A 17,515-nucleotide genomic window follows, 5' to 3' on the forward strand; every position below is an offset into this window, starting at 1 on the left:
TAGTACGCGCATTACGCCGCGGAACTGTCCAGATAACTTTGCTGCTCTTCTTGTATGTGGGCGGGACAGGTCGCGCATGTGTTCATTACTAGCAATGCGTTGCCATCATTAATATCGGAAACGACGCCTTATACAGAGCGCATCCCCGCATCGCATCCGATAGACGCCACCTTATACTCCTCGCGCTGCACGCAAATCCATATGCCGTATTAGATTTAATTAACGTCTTCTAGTCCGATTAGCTGCAACGCACTGATCCCGATTGCTCATCCGCCACGCAGGATACGCGTACCATCCGGGTCATAATTTAATCATCGCAAGATGATGCCGTCGCAATTTTATGTGACGCGAATTTGCTTAATTACGCGAATCAATTTGAAATTCAGTTGATTTAGTTGATGCATCAACTAATATCAGATATTTCGACATTAAAAATTATATATATCTGTTTACTATTTCCAACATTTCTTTCAGTGAACTTTAATTCAACTCTGTTAGAGATTTGATTTGACTTTAATTACCAACGCATTGAATGATAAATATTAAAGAATATCGCAATAATTTCTTTACGTTCTTCAAAGTTCACACACATTCTTGACAAGACGTGTACGATAGAATTCATTGACCGTTAAGCCGACTTCGTGAAATGACGCAATTTTTACGAGGGACGTCGGTTCAGTGCGAAAAATTTCATCGCGAGATTGCATTCGCGTCGCAATGTCAAAACGTCACGCGACGTGCGCGACGTTCGCAAGTGCTTTCGCAACAAAGTGCACTTCGTCAGGACTCTCTCTAGCGGCCCACACGTCACTGACCTTGGAAAAGGTCCACTTCGAGAACTGGACGCGGCTTGGCGCGCGTGGGTCGGTATCGAGGAAGATCCCGTGAAAAATGCCGAAGTCACTCGGAGTGTCGGACAGGTTTTGGTGACCACCAAGTGCTCGGGAAGAGCTACATTGCTCAGTTGTTTATCCCTAGATGGTGATCCTGAACAGGCTCGTTGTTCCATCATGAGAAGTAGCATGTGTCTCGCGAATGAATGCATATCAGTGCAACTAAATTATGCGCGCTTCTAGAGCTCGTTTAAACCCGAGACACTCGCTGGTACTTGACAGATGCGCGTGTCCCTTTATGCCTTGGCATCTGTTATGCCTGTACAGTAAGTTTGTGGTTACAGCGAATATCTCTTACATAATGAAAGTTTAACAAATTCTCTATCTCGAAGCAAACAATCGCAAATAAAGAAGTTGCGTATGTAATTAGTTTTGTTAGTCTCTAATTTCTTTTACGTGTCCTGCAAAACTTTGCAGTTATTTTGAACATTGACAGTAAGGTCGAATCACAAGTAATGATATGAGTATTTCAAATAATAGAATTTTCTTAAAAGAGGACATCGAAGTGACAAATAAAAAAATTAGATTGTCTTTAGCATTTATTTGTAATTTTGATAATTTTTTAATTATTGTTTATGTATAATTAAAAATATATTTAAGGAGCAATTTGAAAAAATCAAATTTTTAGCAAAGATATGATCAAATAAAGTTGATCTCTTTAAAATAAAGTTTATATGTCCAAATATTAAATATCATCAAAGAAGATTGAATGTCGAAATAATGCGTAAATAAAATTACTGTGCAAACTTTCACATGACTCATGCATATTACATGATTATTTCGTATTTACGATATGTTATCTGTTAATAATTTTACTCTAGAGTTATTAATTTGCAAAATAGCAAGAGAAAATTCCACCATGGACAAATTACAAGTTAATAATGACAACTTATCGTAAGAAAAGCGTAAGACAGAATCGACAAACAATTTACATGTGCGATGTTTTGAAAAACTTCTGATTGACTTTTAATGATGTTTTAACAAAAACTGGTAAAACTAGTTGCTGCGATTACAATGAATAAGCGAATTCTGCGAAACTTACAAAGTTGCAGAGAATTTACAATATCATTTTCATTAACGTTCTTTTCCATCAATTAAAATTTCCGGCAATCACATGAGTACAAACTGCGATTTTGCGGCTCATTGATATCGGGCGATAGAAAATTTAGATGATAAAAAGCCACGTGTGTAAAATAAATTGGATCTAAAAAAGCATATTAAAGATGTGAAAAAAGATGTGAAAAAACGACCGGACATTGTAGTGTGTTCAATGTAACGAGATTCCGCCGTGCTTGCGCTATCCTTGGAGGCAAAACGCAACACTGTTACGCACGGAGAATAAATTTACATTCACGAACGGCGGCGGCTTTCAACGAGTCTGCTAGATAAAGGCGGTTCATTATGTGCCGCATTTATTACCCAATGGCGGTTCTCGATCGCCTCGCAATTGCCTTTAATCCCGTCGTCGAGATCGGATCTCGCCGGGATCTCGCGTAATCGCGTTACCGAGGAGACCTGCACATAAGTATCCTCGCGGCCAGCCGTCGCACACGTGTTCTCGTTAAAGCGCATTGAGCGTTACAATATTCGTCATTTAGTGCAAAACTCGAGTCAGGGATGCAAAAATTGATGTGTTCATGGACGACGCGCGATGCACGCAACCGATTTGCGGAATGCAAAGAGTGAAGTTTTCGTTGCTCAAGGATGTTGCTCTATAATCAGGTTTTTCGACCTTCTTTAAAATAATAAAACAGAGCAAAAAGTTTATAAATATAAACACATAATAATATAGTTAATCGTTAATTAATAAAAAAATGTTTGAAAAATCAGTCTTTCTTAAAATCGCGGAAATTAAAAAGAAATTTACTTTTTTCATAAATTGCCGTAAAATAATTGAAAAAATAAACAATACAATTCTTGTAATTATTGTCCCTACATATAATTCAATGTAATTAAATTATAATGTATGTATAATTAAATATACTTATGTTATAATTTCTAAATGTAAAAAATTTTTTAAATATTATTATTAACACATGATCAAAATTACATATGAATGTAAACACAAATTATAATCAGTCCAATTGCTACCGAGCAAAAAACTTCGACAAAAAAAAGATATGACAAGAAGCACACGGTCACTATATCGTGTGACGCCAATAGTCTCTCTGAATAACTAAACGCGATTAAAGTCGTAAAGTGAGCTCGCGAGACCGTAAGAAAGGATTTCCTGAGAGTGCAAGTCCCGCGAAGCTGTCTAGACGCGTGTACAATTTTTACACCCCGCATACCTATCAGTATTGTAAGCTCCGGTAAGTCGTACGACCTTAGTGGATAAAGTAGGAAGCTAAATATCAGACGATTGCCCGGAAAGAGAAATTCTGTTCCCTTAATAGATATATAAGTAATGAAAGTGCAAAACAAGGAAGAAAGATAGGGACTGGGCATGCGAGATTCGTGACAAGAGAGTGCGTAGTGTGTGTGAGTCGTGAACTGTGAGACAGTTCGGAGTCGAAAGAGCTTGAAGACACATTGGCGAATTGTACTAAAAGACTAGAGCTGAATTATTATAAAGTAGAAGTTTGTGAGTATTGTGTAGTAATCTCGATTTATTTATCTGCGCCTCCCGAATCCTTACGCTTACAGTTTAAAATATCAGAAGTAGGATTCGAGCTAGAGTGATTCGTAATTAATCGCAGAAAAACTTGATCGTGCTATTAGGTACGGAGAGCGGCCTTACGTGGACCAATCAGGGGACACCGCGCTAGATAGAACAGCGTGGCAAGAATATCGGGCTTCTCGAGCAACCGGTTAACAATAAAGGACCAGGACAAACTAGTTCTGAATCCGGAGGGCTGCAAATACCGAGGGAAATGAAAAAGATTGTGCAGGCCGTGGTGCAAGTGATGAAAGAAAGACAGAGAAATCCAGGAAGGCTGCCCCCGGCCACTCGTAACGGAAGCGCGGTTAGCTCAAGCGGCCAAAACAAAGTTTCGATCAAGGACGTTGCCAACAGACAAGATTCGTCAACGTGCTTTAACTGTGAGCAATCGGGTTACCTATCGAAGGACTATCTGCGGAGGAAGATAACTTGTTATAATTGCGAGCAGGAAGACTATGTTAGTCTTAACTGGCCGAGGAGTTGGGCAGCAGCAACAGCCGGTACGAGCCATGTGATAGACCAGGAAGAAAAGATACCCGAAGATCCAGCATCGTCTTTTGTAGCAACGTTACAGATTAACAAGATGGACTTGCTTGATAGGGACATATCGTACGTTAAGGTGCGTAGTTTAAGTGATGCGAACATGGAGATAAAAGCGCTCGTGGATACGAAAAGGTCTGTAAGTTTTTAAAAATTCCGTTTATAATAAATTTTTCGCGCCTCCCGAATCCTTACGCTTACAATATGTACACACTGCCGCATATACGTGTATCTACGTGCTCGGGCTCAAAGTTAATCTGGATTAACCGGTCTTGAGCTCTCCGCGGACGAAGGAGGGAAAGAGGAGTGAAAGGGGTAGCGAGGCGGGACAAAAATCGAGATCAAAGAAATATGCCCTCTGGAGAGGAGAGACCAGCCTTTCTTTCTCTCTCTTTCTCTCGGATGCAGCGGGCTCTGGTTCAACTCTCGAGTCGCAGCGGTAGGCGCATCTGAGTTGAAGTGCATTGTCGTACGACGCAATGGAGAACTCTCTTTTCTCTCTTGCTGTCTGTGCGTCTGTGCGTCTGTCGTGGTGATCAACTCGGCGATTACGCCGACGACGACGTACGCAGCTAGAATTGTGTATCGCTCTACATGTATATCGAATCATTCTGAACCATGCAAACTATTTTTAACAATAAGTAGATTCACATTAATTTGAACGTCGTAGATTGAGAAAATTTTTCTTTATCAAAATGTACATCTATAATTTCCGAGTAGTAAGCTATTAAGAACAAAGTCTTCTCTTTGAAGTTTCGCTATCAAAGCGTGGAAGTATCGTGTTAATTCTGCACATTAACATTTACTTGAAGAAATGTAACAAATAATTTTCTCTACAGAATTTTCCAAAAATGTGTCGTTTGACTTGTTCTAGTCAATTACTAGAAAGTAAATGTTAATGTGCAGAATTAACACGATACTTCCACGCTTCGATAGCGAAACTTCTCTAGTAAGCATGACTTACTCCATTCTCATTCTAATCGCACGGAGCAGATGGTCGATCTCGTGCACATCTAGGCGATTTAAACCCTCCTTCTTTTTAATTATCGCTTCTTGATGGACGTCATGTGAGGCGCCGCGTTGAAACCGATGCGTGTGATGCGATGCGCAGTCCGATAATACTGAAAGTGCGATAATACTAATAATGTGTAATAAATCATAAGGAGGTGATCTTCGTACAACGTGTGATATATTGAGTGACGCTTGTTACAACAGATGTTCGACGCGATCTTCATTACATGACGGGTGTAATGAAAAAGAAAATCTTGACGTTATTCTATTCTATATCTATCTCTGTCTAGCTATATTCTATCTCAAGGTCGCAGACCATCTTTGCTACATCATTTTCAATAAGTCGTTAACTATTAATCCACCAAAACAAAGCGAGCTCTGCATTATTTTAATTCAAAAATTTTTAATTTACGTGTCATATATAATGTAATGATTCCTATATTAATGTTATATTTATGTAATTATCGGCAAATATATTGGCAAAATAAAAAAATTAATTAATTAATTATTAAAATTATGAACTTAAAACATTTCTTCGTATAATCTAAACGTCTAAAATATAAGATTTTAATGCATCACAATACAGTTCTAAGCTTACCAAATGATATAATATGGTATAATAAAATGTATATTTAACATTTAGCAGACAGCCGCATTTAGCGTTTCACGATTGAGAATAACAACGCTGCGAAAGTTTCGCTGAGTGTGCGTTCGTTTATCAAGTGCGCTTCATCGACTTAGAATTCGTTTGCGTGCGCAACGCATCGTTTTCGCAATCTCATTTAGTCGGCCTTTGAAGGCCGGCTTTTAATTTGCCGCCAATGATACTAAAGTCGAAAAGAACGTCCAGTCGCGACTCCCGACTTGAAAGTCAACCCGCCTCCGTTCATCCTGATGCCCAGGATCTACAGGATGATACACGACACAGCCGAGAACTTTTGCGTTTCGAAACTTATATGACTATAAATCAAATTTTACCATCTATGTAGGATTAAATTTTGAACGGACGTTTGAAGAGTGGGAACTCGGGGTCTCGTAAATATTAGATCAATGCTAAATAACGCGCGCATTTATAACTCTATAATGTTTAGTGTGGAAATAAAATGTTTAGTGTTGAAATAAAATATTTTGAATTATAAAAGCGCTTTTTCCTCTACTAGTAGTATATATATAAAAATATACTATATTATATTATGAAGAAAATAAAATCTGTATTGCTTGATATTGTATCATTATTCAATGTTAATGTATTACAATTTTAATTAAACTTGAAAGAAAATATTCTATTTAATTTTTATCTTTCCTCAATTTTTTCCCAGTTTTTTTTGCGTGTAATTATAGTATAGCCTTTAAAAAAAGTAAAAATTAAAAAATTTTAAAACAGATTTTCAATTTTCAAAGTTCTAAGCGATTCGTCACGTTGTATATCGTTGAATTCAGCGCTATCTACTTTAATCTTTTCTTATTTAAAAATTGCTATTATTTTTGAAAATTTTCGTAAAAGACTTCTATTAATGGAAAACAAAAATGATTATTAATATCAGAAAGAATTCCAATTAGGTGTTAAAATAACTTAATAAACAGGGTTTGCTTCGAATTCGATAATATTATATCGCGTTACATATTTGCTTATACTTTACTTTCGGAATCTTTATTCGGGACTTGTATACGTGATCTCTCGATTCAACCGTGAATCACCCAGTATACGTATTCCATTAAGCGTTCATTTTGCCTCAGTCGCGATTAAACGCGGTCACGAGTGCGAATGAAAATTACATAGGTCGGGCCACAAGCGCTCGCTGCGCGCATCTCCTTATTTTCTTACGGCCTTTCCGCCTCCGTCGCGCCGCTTTAAATGAAATCTGCTTTACAACGATGCAGTTAACGTGCCACTGCACGCGACGCTCACGGCGAGAATCAGCGCGCGGCAGCGGACCTGCGAAGCGGCCAGACGAATGCGAAAAGAAAGGTTCGCAAGTGAAGCGAGAAAGAGCGGTGAGAAGGCAGACTGCGTGCTGCTCGTTTTCCATATCAAGCGAGTAATTGGTAGATTGCTTAAATGGGAATGAACGCGCGGCGAATCCGAAACTTTTATAGCAAGTATCTTCTCAACACTCTACAATTCTTCATAACGATCCTTCTACGATCCTTCATAAGATCTCAAGGCAATATTTACTGTCGTTACTCTATTGCTAATGATAACATTGTTGAACTTACTGACATCGGTATTTTCTGTCGAGCGACTTTTCAACCTGTACCTTTTTAGAGCTGTGCAGTTTATAAAAGCATCAATCGCGCAATACTTATTTATAATCACGAATACCTTTCGGGGATGCTAAGAAGTCTGCGGAATGCGAGCGAGCGCTCGCGATGGGAGGTTCGGCCGACGAGTGCCAGGCATGGAAACAATCTATATCAATTATTCATGACGACCGGCGTTCGATGTGAAATTATAATCGGCCGCTCGTGCGTCAGCCGGCCAAATTGGTTCATAGTTCCTCCCCAGACGCGATACGTGGGCGGAAGTGCCATTTGTGAAGATGAAACAAAGACACTATACGATTTGATCGCGGCAGACAGGAATGTAGACACTAGCTATTTGTTTTCAATGCCATGCAACACATATGTCTGGAGAAGCCGATACTTTTACTCTTTGCTAAAGGAAAGAAAAACACAACTGCGCCTTTTAAAAACATTGCTGATACAATTATATATGTTTCACAATTATCTCTGTAAAAATATAATTTCTGAAAAAATTTATTTCTATTTTAATTATATTACAAATATTAGAAATTTTTGCTCATTTTTGCTAGTAAAAATATTTACCGATTCAAATTATTATCTTCTCGACACCAACAATTGATTTATAATCTCGAAGTTTTCAATTTCGTATTGCTTTAGTTTTGTTACTTAATTTTATAATACGCTACGATGGTGAAAGATATTTACAATGTTTCGTGATAATCTTACAGTCGTCAAATTATGATTTTAAGTTAATTTGCATGCAGTGATGATAAATGCTTGTCATCGAAGACGGAGCAAACTTCGCGAATGACTGTTGATATCTGCGATAGAATCTCAAATAAAATCTTAATATACCGATTAAACGAGCGAGAAGCAGCAGCAGAGAAAGGCACCTGTGTATTCATAAACGTGTTTCTCGCGCGGATAATATATCACGCACACGGCGACATAAAGATTCGGTCGCAAAAAAATTGCGGGAGAGTTACGCTTTGTTCCACTCTGTAAATCATATTCTGCAACAGCCGGACGCTGTTCGCGTCCTTCAGTCACCGCAACTTATTTTATGGATTGGCTTGGTTTTAGTACGCGTCGCGCGTCAGCAATCAAAGTCCTTCATCAGGGCCTCTCATTAAACCAGAATTAGCGGCGATGTCTCTCGCTGAGAGAGCCAAGTATTCATTTTAGAATTTACGCGACATATCACGTACATACGCTGCATCAAATTTAGCGACCAGTTGAGAAATTGCGCGCAACGCGGAAAGCATAATTATACTAATTATAACAGATTAATAATGTGCATGACTCATATTCTGCCTGATGGAATATATGACTTATATACAAGTTTATAACTATAAACTTATAAAAAATCATGAATGAAAGACAAAGACTATAGATTGATTATAAATTGATTAAATTTTAATATTTGCGTAAAAAATATTAAAGTATTTTTTTTTTTAATTTATATTTATTGATGAAAATTGCCATTGTTTTTTTTCATATTTTTTTATTAACTCCCGCTTGACGATGATCAAATCTCTCGAGATTTATAAATTAAATGTTCATAAATAATAATAAATATATCCAAAAAATATGTTTATAGTCAATTCATAATAATGCTTCAAGAAGAAAAGATGTATCTAAATTAGCAAAATTATTATTCTCGAGTTTTTGATCACTTAGTAGTAGTATAAGTCAAAATTAATCCGACCACTGCCTTACGCGATCCGTCTTCCCAGAATTAAAAATAAACTATTATATGTGTTTTTAAAAATAAAGGTTGACAAGCATTCTGAAATTGCCGAATAGTGAAACCCTAAAAAAAAACAAACGCGCAACCGTAGACAGGTGTAAACTCTGAAAAGATCACTGGCCGATTGCCAAAACCGTGTTTTGTTTTACGATCCGGCACGAAATTGGACCCGCTATTAACATAAATACGAAGGCGTTCCATAAGATGCAGCAGAAATAGTCTTTAGTGTCTGCAGCTGTATTATGATTGGAGTTCTACAGATTAAATCACACTGATATCACACATATATACATCAACTTTTTACCAATAATATTAGCGAGTAAAATAAATTAATAAAAAACAATCTTACTCTTTATTGTTGACATTCAAAGATTATAATTACATTTAATAATGCTCAATCTGTTAAAATAAATACGTATAATATTTATTATAATTGCATTTATTAGTTCCCATTAGTAAATATACATATTTTTATTTTAAAAAATTAGTTTGAAATATTTATCATATTTTTCTTTAAAATAGTTAGATAATCTTAGAATTTATAAGCTTATTATATAAAATTAAATTTGACGGCACAGTATTTTTTAGATGCTGAAAATGCGGAAAATTTATTATTGAACCTGTCAAGAATACGCAAATTAGTAGAGATATACTTGTAACATTTACAGCAACTTTTTCAATAAAACATTTAAAATATTATATATATCTAGAATATCAAAGACTTTCAACAAAATATATCTTTTATTTATTTATTTATAGATTCTTTAAACGACCTGGATTCAATATGTAGATTTTTATAAAAAGATATTAAAAAAATTATTATTTATCGTAAATTTCCAATGTTTAAAAAAAAAGAATATTTTTGTCGCTATATATGTAGTTTCTTACAAATACGAGTATATTAAGATTCATTAAAAAGACAGATTAAATTATACTATAAAAAAATTTAAAAAAAAATAAAAAAATGTTATCTCTCTAAAAAGTTAACTCTCTAAAAAAAGTAACTCAATTAGCCTTGGATATTCTATGCAGGATAATTTTTATATGTATCGTGTTATCACCATTATACAATTGTAAAGACAAATGTAATAATCGGCTTGCGTTATATCATTCCTCTACAATTCCTGTAGAGAAATAAAATGATCCATGTCTGCAAAAAAATTTTATTATTTATTAATATCTTTAATATTTCATAAACGTAATCTTTAATCTGTTTGCTGATGCATAATTAAAAAGAATTATCATCTTACACATTCGACGCCGTATATCCAATGGTAGTATTTAAATTATTTGTGCAGTTAGTCAACATATAACGTAAATAAGTAGAACACTGTACCGCGATAAATTCTTTTGGCTGACGCTTTGACACTGCGTACAATGTGACTGATCTTTGATGACTGCAGAAATCTTATAAGAACAAAAAAGTAATTAAAATAAAACATTAATAATTTAAATGTTTGCAATCTTATAAAATAGAAAATCGACTTAATAATTTTTAAAAATTATTTGCGAAATTTTTTAACCACTATAAACAATGAATAATTATACTCAATAAATTTTTTTTCAGAGTTCTTATAAAATTCTTAAACAAAAATTACTTGTGAGATATTAGGCAACAATTAATTAATATTTACAATGTAATGGTTAATTCAGTGTACATTTTCTTTCAATATAAATATATGATTTTTTTAACAATTAATATATTTTACAAAATTCAGTTTTAGTTTAAAATTTTTAAAACGTGGTTACGTATTTATAAAGTTAAATATATATATATAATTTTAACAAATTGTGAAGTTTGAAAAAGAGAAAAAAATATTAAAAATAGCACGAACACAAGTAATTCATGTATGTTATTAAATAATTAATATTAAAACAAAATATTCAATAATAATCTATCTGTTAAAAATTAATTTGCACTGCAACAAGAAAGAAATAACATAATTAGTCACATCAAGTATTACCGTCTTTACTTAATATTGGATTGATAAGTTTGCAACCAGGTTGAGGACGAACGCCACCGTTTGCATAAAAATCGGCTGTTCCCATAGCGGTAGTGATGCCATAAATGCCTCTATCTGTATGAATAACGTCAACCCATGCCGCGTCTGCAGCCGTTAGATAGCATCCAAAAGGATAAAACATAGGATTCGCGGGATCCAATCCTATATGTATTTGAATGATGATTTTGTACCATTTTAAGACTATCCAATATTCGTACGTATCAGAAAGTACTAACTGCAGATATTTTTAACTTAACAATTTCTAATTAGAGTAATAATGATAAAAAAATTTAATTACTAAGTTAACAATTAATTTCCTAAATACAAAGATTGTTAAGAATAAAAATTTTTTTAAATAGAAAAAACACATTTAACATTTACGAGCGACAGGCAGAACAAATAAAATAAAAATGCTCCAGCAAACTTACGAAAAAAATTACGAATTATTATTTTATTATCGTCATTTCCACTACTATATTTAAGAACTAGACTTAAGATTTAAAATTTAATCACATACCTGTAATGCGAGGTATCACGAAGTCATTGCATTTGCCAGCAAAGCCGGATATATGAGCACCCAAGGAGTGTCCGATGATGTAAATCTTCGACACGTCGAGCCCGCTATCCACAAGCAGCCGTATACCTTGAGCGAACAAACTTCCCACTATTTCGGCATTTTTAAAAACAGTCTGGTAGCTGCCATTGGAATATTTGCTCCAGTCAAGTAATATGATGTTGTCCGTTCTTTCATAACAAAGCGCTGATAATGCAAATAAATTCCAATTTGCTTTGTCTTTCTTCGATTTGATAATAGTTTGTATATAAATTTGTTACGTAAACACACTATACCTTCCATTATATATTGAACACCTGGATCTTCCGGAAATTGCATATATCCAAAAATATAAAAGATTACACGCTTATCTTCTAACACTTCCATTAAATCTTGCGGCGCTGTAACGGGATAAGCGATCGTTGCAGGTGTTTCATTATTGCTGAAAAAATTGCGCTTAATTATTACTGTTAATTATAGATTAATTGTAGATTTTGCCATGGAAAGAAACACACCATTTATAATAGATGAAGTTGACATCAGTCGCGAAATCTGAATCTGGTTGATCACCTTCAAAGAATAATATACAAAATGTTAATACTTGTTTCCTTAATGTCGAGGAATATGTAGAAAATAGAGTATTTACAAGAACAGAATTTGTTGCTATGCACTATCCTTGTCACAAAAAATAACAGAAAAAACATATACGAAAAATGTATACTTGACGTTAACATCTTCAACAGAGAGAAAATATCTACTGCGAAAGTTACGTCTGTATGCGGATTCTGATAAGCAATTGAACCGTCTCTTGTGCACGCGATGTCAACGTGATGTAATATATACCGCTTCCATCTCCACCATAAAACAGATGCAACATATAATAACGCGCAATTTGCGGAATATAACAGAAATAAATTATTTACATTAATATGCGTACACTTGTTAATTAATTTTATGACAAACGTAAATATATTTTGCCTGAAAGCCACAATCAAATTTCTAAAAGTTAATTAATAAAATATTGTATTGTTTGATATAATTATCATAAAATTTCAATCACTTCCTGGCAACTTGAGGTAGCGCTACGTGCTGATATCACATTCATAAAACACGTACCATGAACGTGTCATAAAATACGAACTGCGTAATGATTAAATTTAAAGTCGGAAATTTCGATATCGTCGAAAGTGCAATCAATGCAGAGTTTATTTAGCTGTCGCTAAGAATTCTCTCTTAGACTAATCTTCAAATTGAATGTAAGTAATCAACACTATTGCGTCACAACGGTTATCGTAAAAAATACGAAGTCGAGTACACATTATTCTGAGATTTCGTAATTGCATTCCGTCACTACAATCTGTTCTGTCATTACAAGTTACTCTGTTCGTTATGTCCGCAAGAAAAGCGTAAAACGAGAACTCAAGAAACTGCGTGTAATTGAAAATAAATAAATGTAATGTGACTAAGTATATACACAACTACATTGGCGTTTTTGTTATTTCTTTCTTACATTTTGATCAGGTTTCCGAGCTTTGCGTGCTCTTTAAACTAAATTTACAACAAGAATATCGCAACTCCTCTCAAAGTTTATTACACAAAGGATGTTATTTCGCGCGATTTAAAAAATTCATTAAATTTCTTTATTTACAAATTTTGAAAAAGAGTCTTTCAAAATAAAAAAGTTAATAAGTTAAAGTTAAAGTTATAAAAAAATTTATTTAAACATTCGGAAAATTACTAATAATTGTATTGATATTATTAAATAAAATAATTTATCACTACATCTGTTGCACGTGTCGCACATTCGCAAGAATAGTGACACGTGTCGGAATTTTTCGAATTTTGTTTTATGTGCAGATTATGTTCCAAATACATCAGTCTTCAATCAGGAAAAACTGATAGAAAATAAATTCAATTTCGCGTTCTACATGTTTAATACTGACATAAATAATTAATTTTTAAATTATTGTTTAACCAAGCATAAACATATGAAATTATTTTCCGTAAAATGTAGGTTGCTTCAGATACGATTTATAATTTGTGACAGAATTTGAGATAAAAATTCATAATTATTAATTATTAATATTTCATTATTAATTATTTTTTTTAATTTAATTTAATTATTAATATTTAATTATTAACTATTTATAATTAATAATTATTAATATGAATAATTAATAATTATTAATAGAAAACGTTATTATTAACGCAATTTCTTCTTTCCTCTTTTTTGATATTTTTAATTTGCGTCACTTTTCTTGCAGATGTGTGGTGTGTGTAATATATGATCTGTCATATTGCAGACGTTAGCAAATTTCTCAGTCTAAATATTATATATTATATGACATAGTAAATAATATTACATAAGCAATCTTTCATTAACGGATTCTTTGAACAATTTGAAAATAACATTCCTTCGAATATTTAAGAAAAAACCATCATTTACTTATTTTTTCATTTTTAATATAAAGAAACTTCTATCACTGGTTTCAACAGTCGTGTTAACTAGACTGATATTGCGTAGAGCGATAATGTTGCAGATTCGCTTCTAAATAAACGTAATGTGGGAAAACGGGTGAAAGTGTGAAGTGGAATACCGCAGAAGAAAAGCAAAAAAAAACGATAAGAATTCTTCTCGTTTATACCAACATTTCCACAAATTGCAATTGTATTGTGTGCATTGCCAGTCACACGAAACACAGTTTATATTTACGTAACTTACCTTGATGTTCTTTTTGCTTTTCAGTTGCTTAATAGTTGTATAGCTTTGAAACGCAATATGCACACGGAAGCATAAGTAGAACACACTAAAAAAATTGTTTAAAGTAATAGCCAGAGAGAAGTTTCAAAAATCGTAAACGATATAAATATTGCAAAAATGTCTTTTTTAAATCGAATTTAAATTAAATTTATTATATTAAAACTATAATAAACTGTAATCTAAGTAGAATATAGTAAAATAAAATAAAATATAAATATATTAATTTATTACAATTGTAAAGAAATAAACAATTAACATTTAACTTTTTAGCGTCTAAAACAAAACAAAGAGCTAACCGCATAAAACTTTTTATAACACATCGTTGCGTTACGTTCGTCCAATATTTCCAGAAAAAAAAAATATTACATTCGCTTTTATAAAGCAAAACAACGATTATAACTTTACGATACTATAATTCTAAAGGGAATATTCCGCGACAGCTTACACGCGCAGACGGAAGAATTATTTGTCGCGCTTCTCTTCATACTAACAATTACGTTAATTAACTCTGTCGCGGCTGGGCTTCTTTACGGGTACGTCGGCCTTCCTGTAGGCGTTGGTAGGCTTAACTAACGTACGAATATCCGCCGACCCACGTGGTAGATACATCGCGCATATTAATAATAGTACGTAACGAGTATAGTCTGGAATACCGGCACGCGTGTCTCACTCCATATACTGGTTTGTGCTCTCGTACACTCAAACATCTGCATCCGGATGTTGTGCTATCAAGCTCTAATCATGTGCAGAGTATTTTGTAACGATGGAATAATTATAAAAATTCATTTTTCGATCACAAGTAACATAATGTCGCTATAAAACCGTCTATACAAATAAATTTATGATATATCCTGACGATCCTCGTTCAAGATAATTTTCGATTTAATTAAATTAATATCTCCGACATTTAATCAATTCATCCCTCATATTACTATAATTAATTCGGACTTTTAATCTTTAATAATATTCTTTAGATAATAATATATCATTATGTCGATAAGCAATTAGTTGATTCTAATATATTTTTTTATTTAAAGTATAATTTTATACACGCAATATATATTTTAATATTTCTCCGATTTTTTATCAGAAATTTTTAATTGCAATGCTTAAAATAAGAACTTAATAAAGTACCCAATGTCAATGAAGCATCTTGCATACATGCATTTAAATGTATATATAAATAAGTACATGATCAGTATAAGTTTTGTTTAAGTTACATCTTTCAGTTCACACGTGATGCTCGGTATATTAAGTCGATTATTTTTTCCTATTGCATTTTAACGTATTATTTACTAAAGACATGATCGATGCCACCAAATAAAAGTAATGTTTTGCGGTTTTCGTAATGTATTTTTTTCTCCAATTGCAGCGCAGTCGTGTCGTCGATGGCTTTTTGGTAGCATCTGTGAATGCGCAACCGTGTCTAATGTGATCTACGCTCGCACGCCACGGTCGTCGCGGACGAGATCCTTCAAGAGTTCGCTATAAATAGCGATAGGCACAAATGTTTCCACGAACAACATTGTTATTAATTGCAAGCTTTTGGATATCAAGTTTGTCCATAAATTCTACAGAATACAGAAATTATTTCGATGAATTTTTTTTAGCATCCAGATTCAAGCTCATTGAAAAAATAATCCTTGTAAGTAAAAAAATAAAGAGATATTTCATAAAATTGTTAAAAAAAATTCCCTCACTTTCCCTCTATCAGTGTCAAAACAATTAAAATTATACTTATGTCAACTTTCGTTCCATACTGTATTATTTGCATCATGCAAGACATTCTTTAAAATTTCTGGAAAATTATTTTGCAGCATTATATGTGGAAAATATTCTAATCGCACATTCTTCTCAGTTCCATTCGCAGAGCTTGATAGATATATGCGCTGCGCGTTATGTATTAAATAAATAATCTCTCGGCTAGCACCTGGTCTCGACGCGTCGCCTTGCGTCGCGTCGAGCCGAGTCGAGCTGAGCCGAGTTCCGAGTCGCATCGCATCTGCGTGCGTGTCGCACGGACGAGATTAATAAATCGCGCGCGGTGCCTCTCCACCTTTCTCTCGCACCGACGCGCGTGCTGCCCGCGCAAAAATCTACGGGTAAGCCCATTTGCCGTAGGACCGCGTAAATCACCGTCATTGTCTTGTTGCTTTATTACCGTCGTCCACTGGGCTCTCTCGCGCGGCCGCTGCCACCGCGAGGGACGAGCAACGCGTACCACATACGTGCATACGTGTGCGCGCGTACGCGACACGTTACGCGTCGGGATGCGAGCGCATACACGCAACCGCCGCGGCAAACGAGGCGTTGGGGTTAAGTTAATTCAACCGGCTCGCCTCCCAAGTAGCCGCGCCGCGGAAAACGTGAATCGCGCTCGTCGGAAGTGCACGGATCGTTTCTGTATTACCCCACGGCGCGATGCAATGCGGCAGCCGCAGAAGAAACTGCGGCGACGGCGGCGGGACGCGCAGTGGTGGCGGTCGTTGTTGCTGCAGCTACGGTGCCGCCAACAGTCGGGGATCTTTGATCATCAGAGGGGGATTAGGTGGATGAATATAAGTCAGTTCTCTCCTCCTTCTCCGCCGCCGTCTTCTTCTTCCCCTCTTGCTGCCCCTTTCCTCTCCCCCTTCTTACCCGCCCTCTCCACCCTATGCGAAAATGACTAATGCGTTTCGCGTACCCGAGAATTACCGCAGGGATAATGCGAAGGTATGGGAGTCCCGTCTGTCGGTGGCGCGCCTCGGGACGCATTATGTATGGTAGCCTAATTTTATTGCACCATTCAGGGAACTACGCCGCATGCTCCCATCGCGTTACGGGATTCTTTTCGCTATGGAGATTACAACGGGCGACTCTTGTAGTGTAATATTGAAAATTATGGCAAACACGTCTCGTCCCGGAGACTCGCAAAATGAAAATTCCATCCCCTTCGTCAAGATCGGAGCTAGCACCGCCGTGAACCTCTATTCAATTTATATTGTATTATATATAGGAGGTAAGCCGCTTACAAAACGCTGGTAGAATATTTAGATATTCAAGAGGAAATAATTTTATATTAAAATACAGGAAATAATTTGTATGAACAAATATTAGAT

General features: G+C 35.0%; 1 protein-coding gene and 1 long non-coding RNA gene across 3 annotated transcripts; one reads left to right on the plus strand and one right to left on the minus strand.

Annotated features, from left to right (window-relative positions):
- Positions 1-9,523: 9,523 nt before the first annotated feature.
- Positions 9,524-12,568, minus strand: LOC105676982 (lipase member H-B-like). Of its 2 annotated transcripts, none has more exons than XM_067357143.1 (7): positions 12,303-12,568; positions 12,172-12,226; positions 11,953-12,098; positions 11,621-11,863; positions 11,074-11,265; positions 10,351-10,507; positions 9,524-10,250 (listed from the first exon to the last, which is right to left on the minus strand). In XM_067357143.1, the coding sequence occupies exons 1-7, from the start codon at positions 12,388-12,390 to the stop codon at positions 10,208-10,210; spliced, it is 924 nt and encodes a 307-aa protein (XP_067213244.1). In that variant the 5' UTR covers positions 12,391-12,568; the 3' UTR covers positions 9,524-10,207. The 2 variants fall into 2 exon arrangements, with proteins under 2 accessions (XP_067213244.1, XP_012230659.1); XM_012375236.2 differs by having other exon boundaries at positions 11,065-11,265; positions 12,303-12,524.
- An 11-nt stretch (positions 12,569-12,579) lies between these two features.
- Positions 12,580-16,095, plus strand: LOC137000498 (uncharacterized). Its single transcript, XR_010890732.1, has 2 exons — positions 12,580-12,912; positions 15,790-16,095. It is a non-coding gene; the product is annotated as an uncharacterized lncRNA (long non-coding RNA).
- Positions 16,096-17,515: the final 1,420 nt, after the last annotated feature.

The sequence above is a fragment of the Linepithema humile genome, chromosome 6, assembly GCF_040581485.1.
Source record: "Linepithema humile isolate Giens D197 chromosome 6, Lhum_UNIL_v1.0, whole genome shotgun sequence".
In the NCBI taxonomy this organism is placed as follows: Eukaryota; Metazoa; Arthropoda; class Insecta; order Hymenoptera; family Formicidae; genus Linepithema; species Linepithema humile.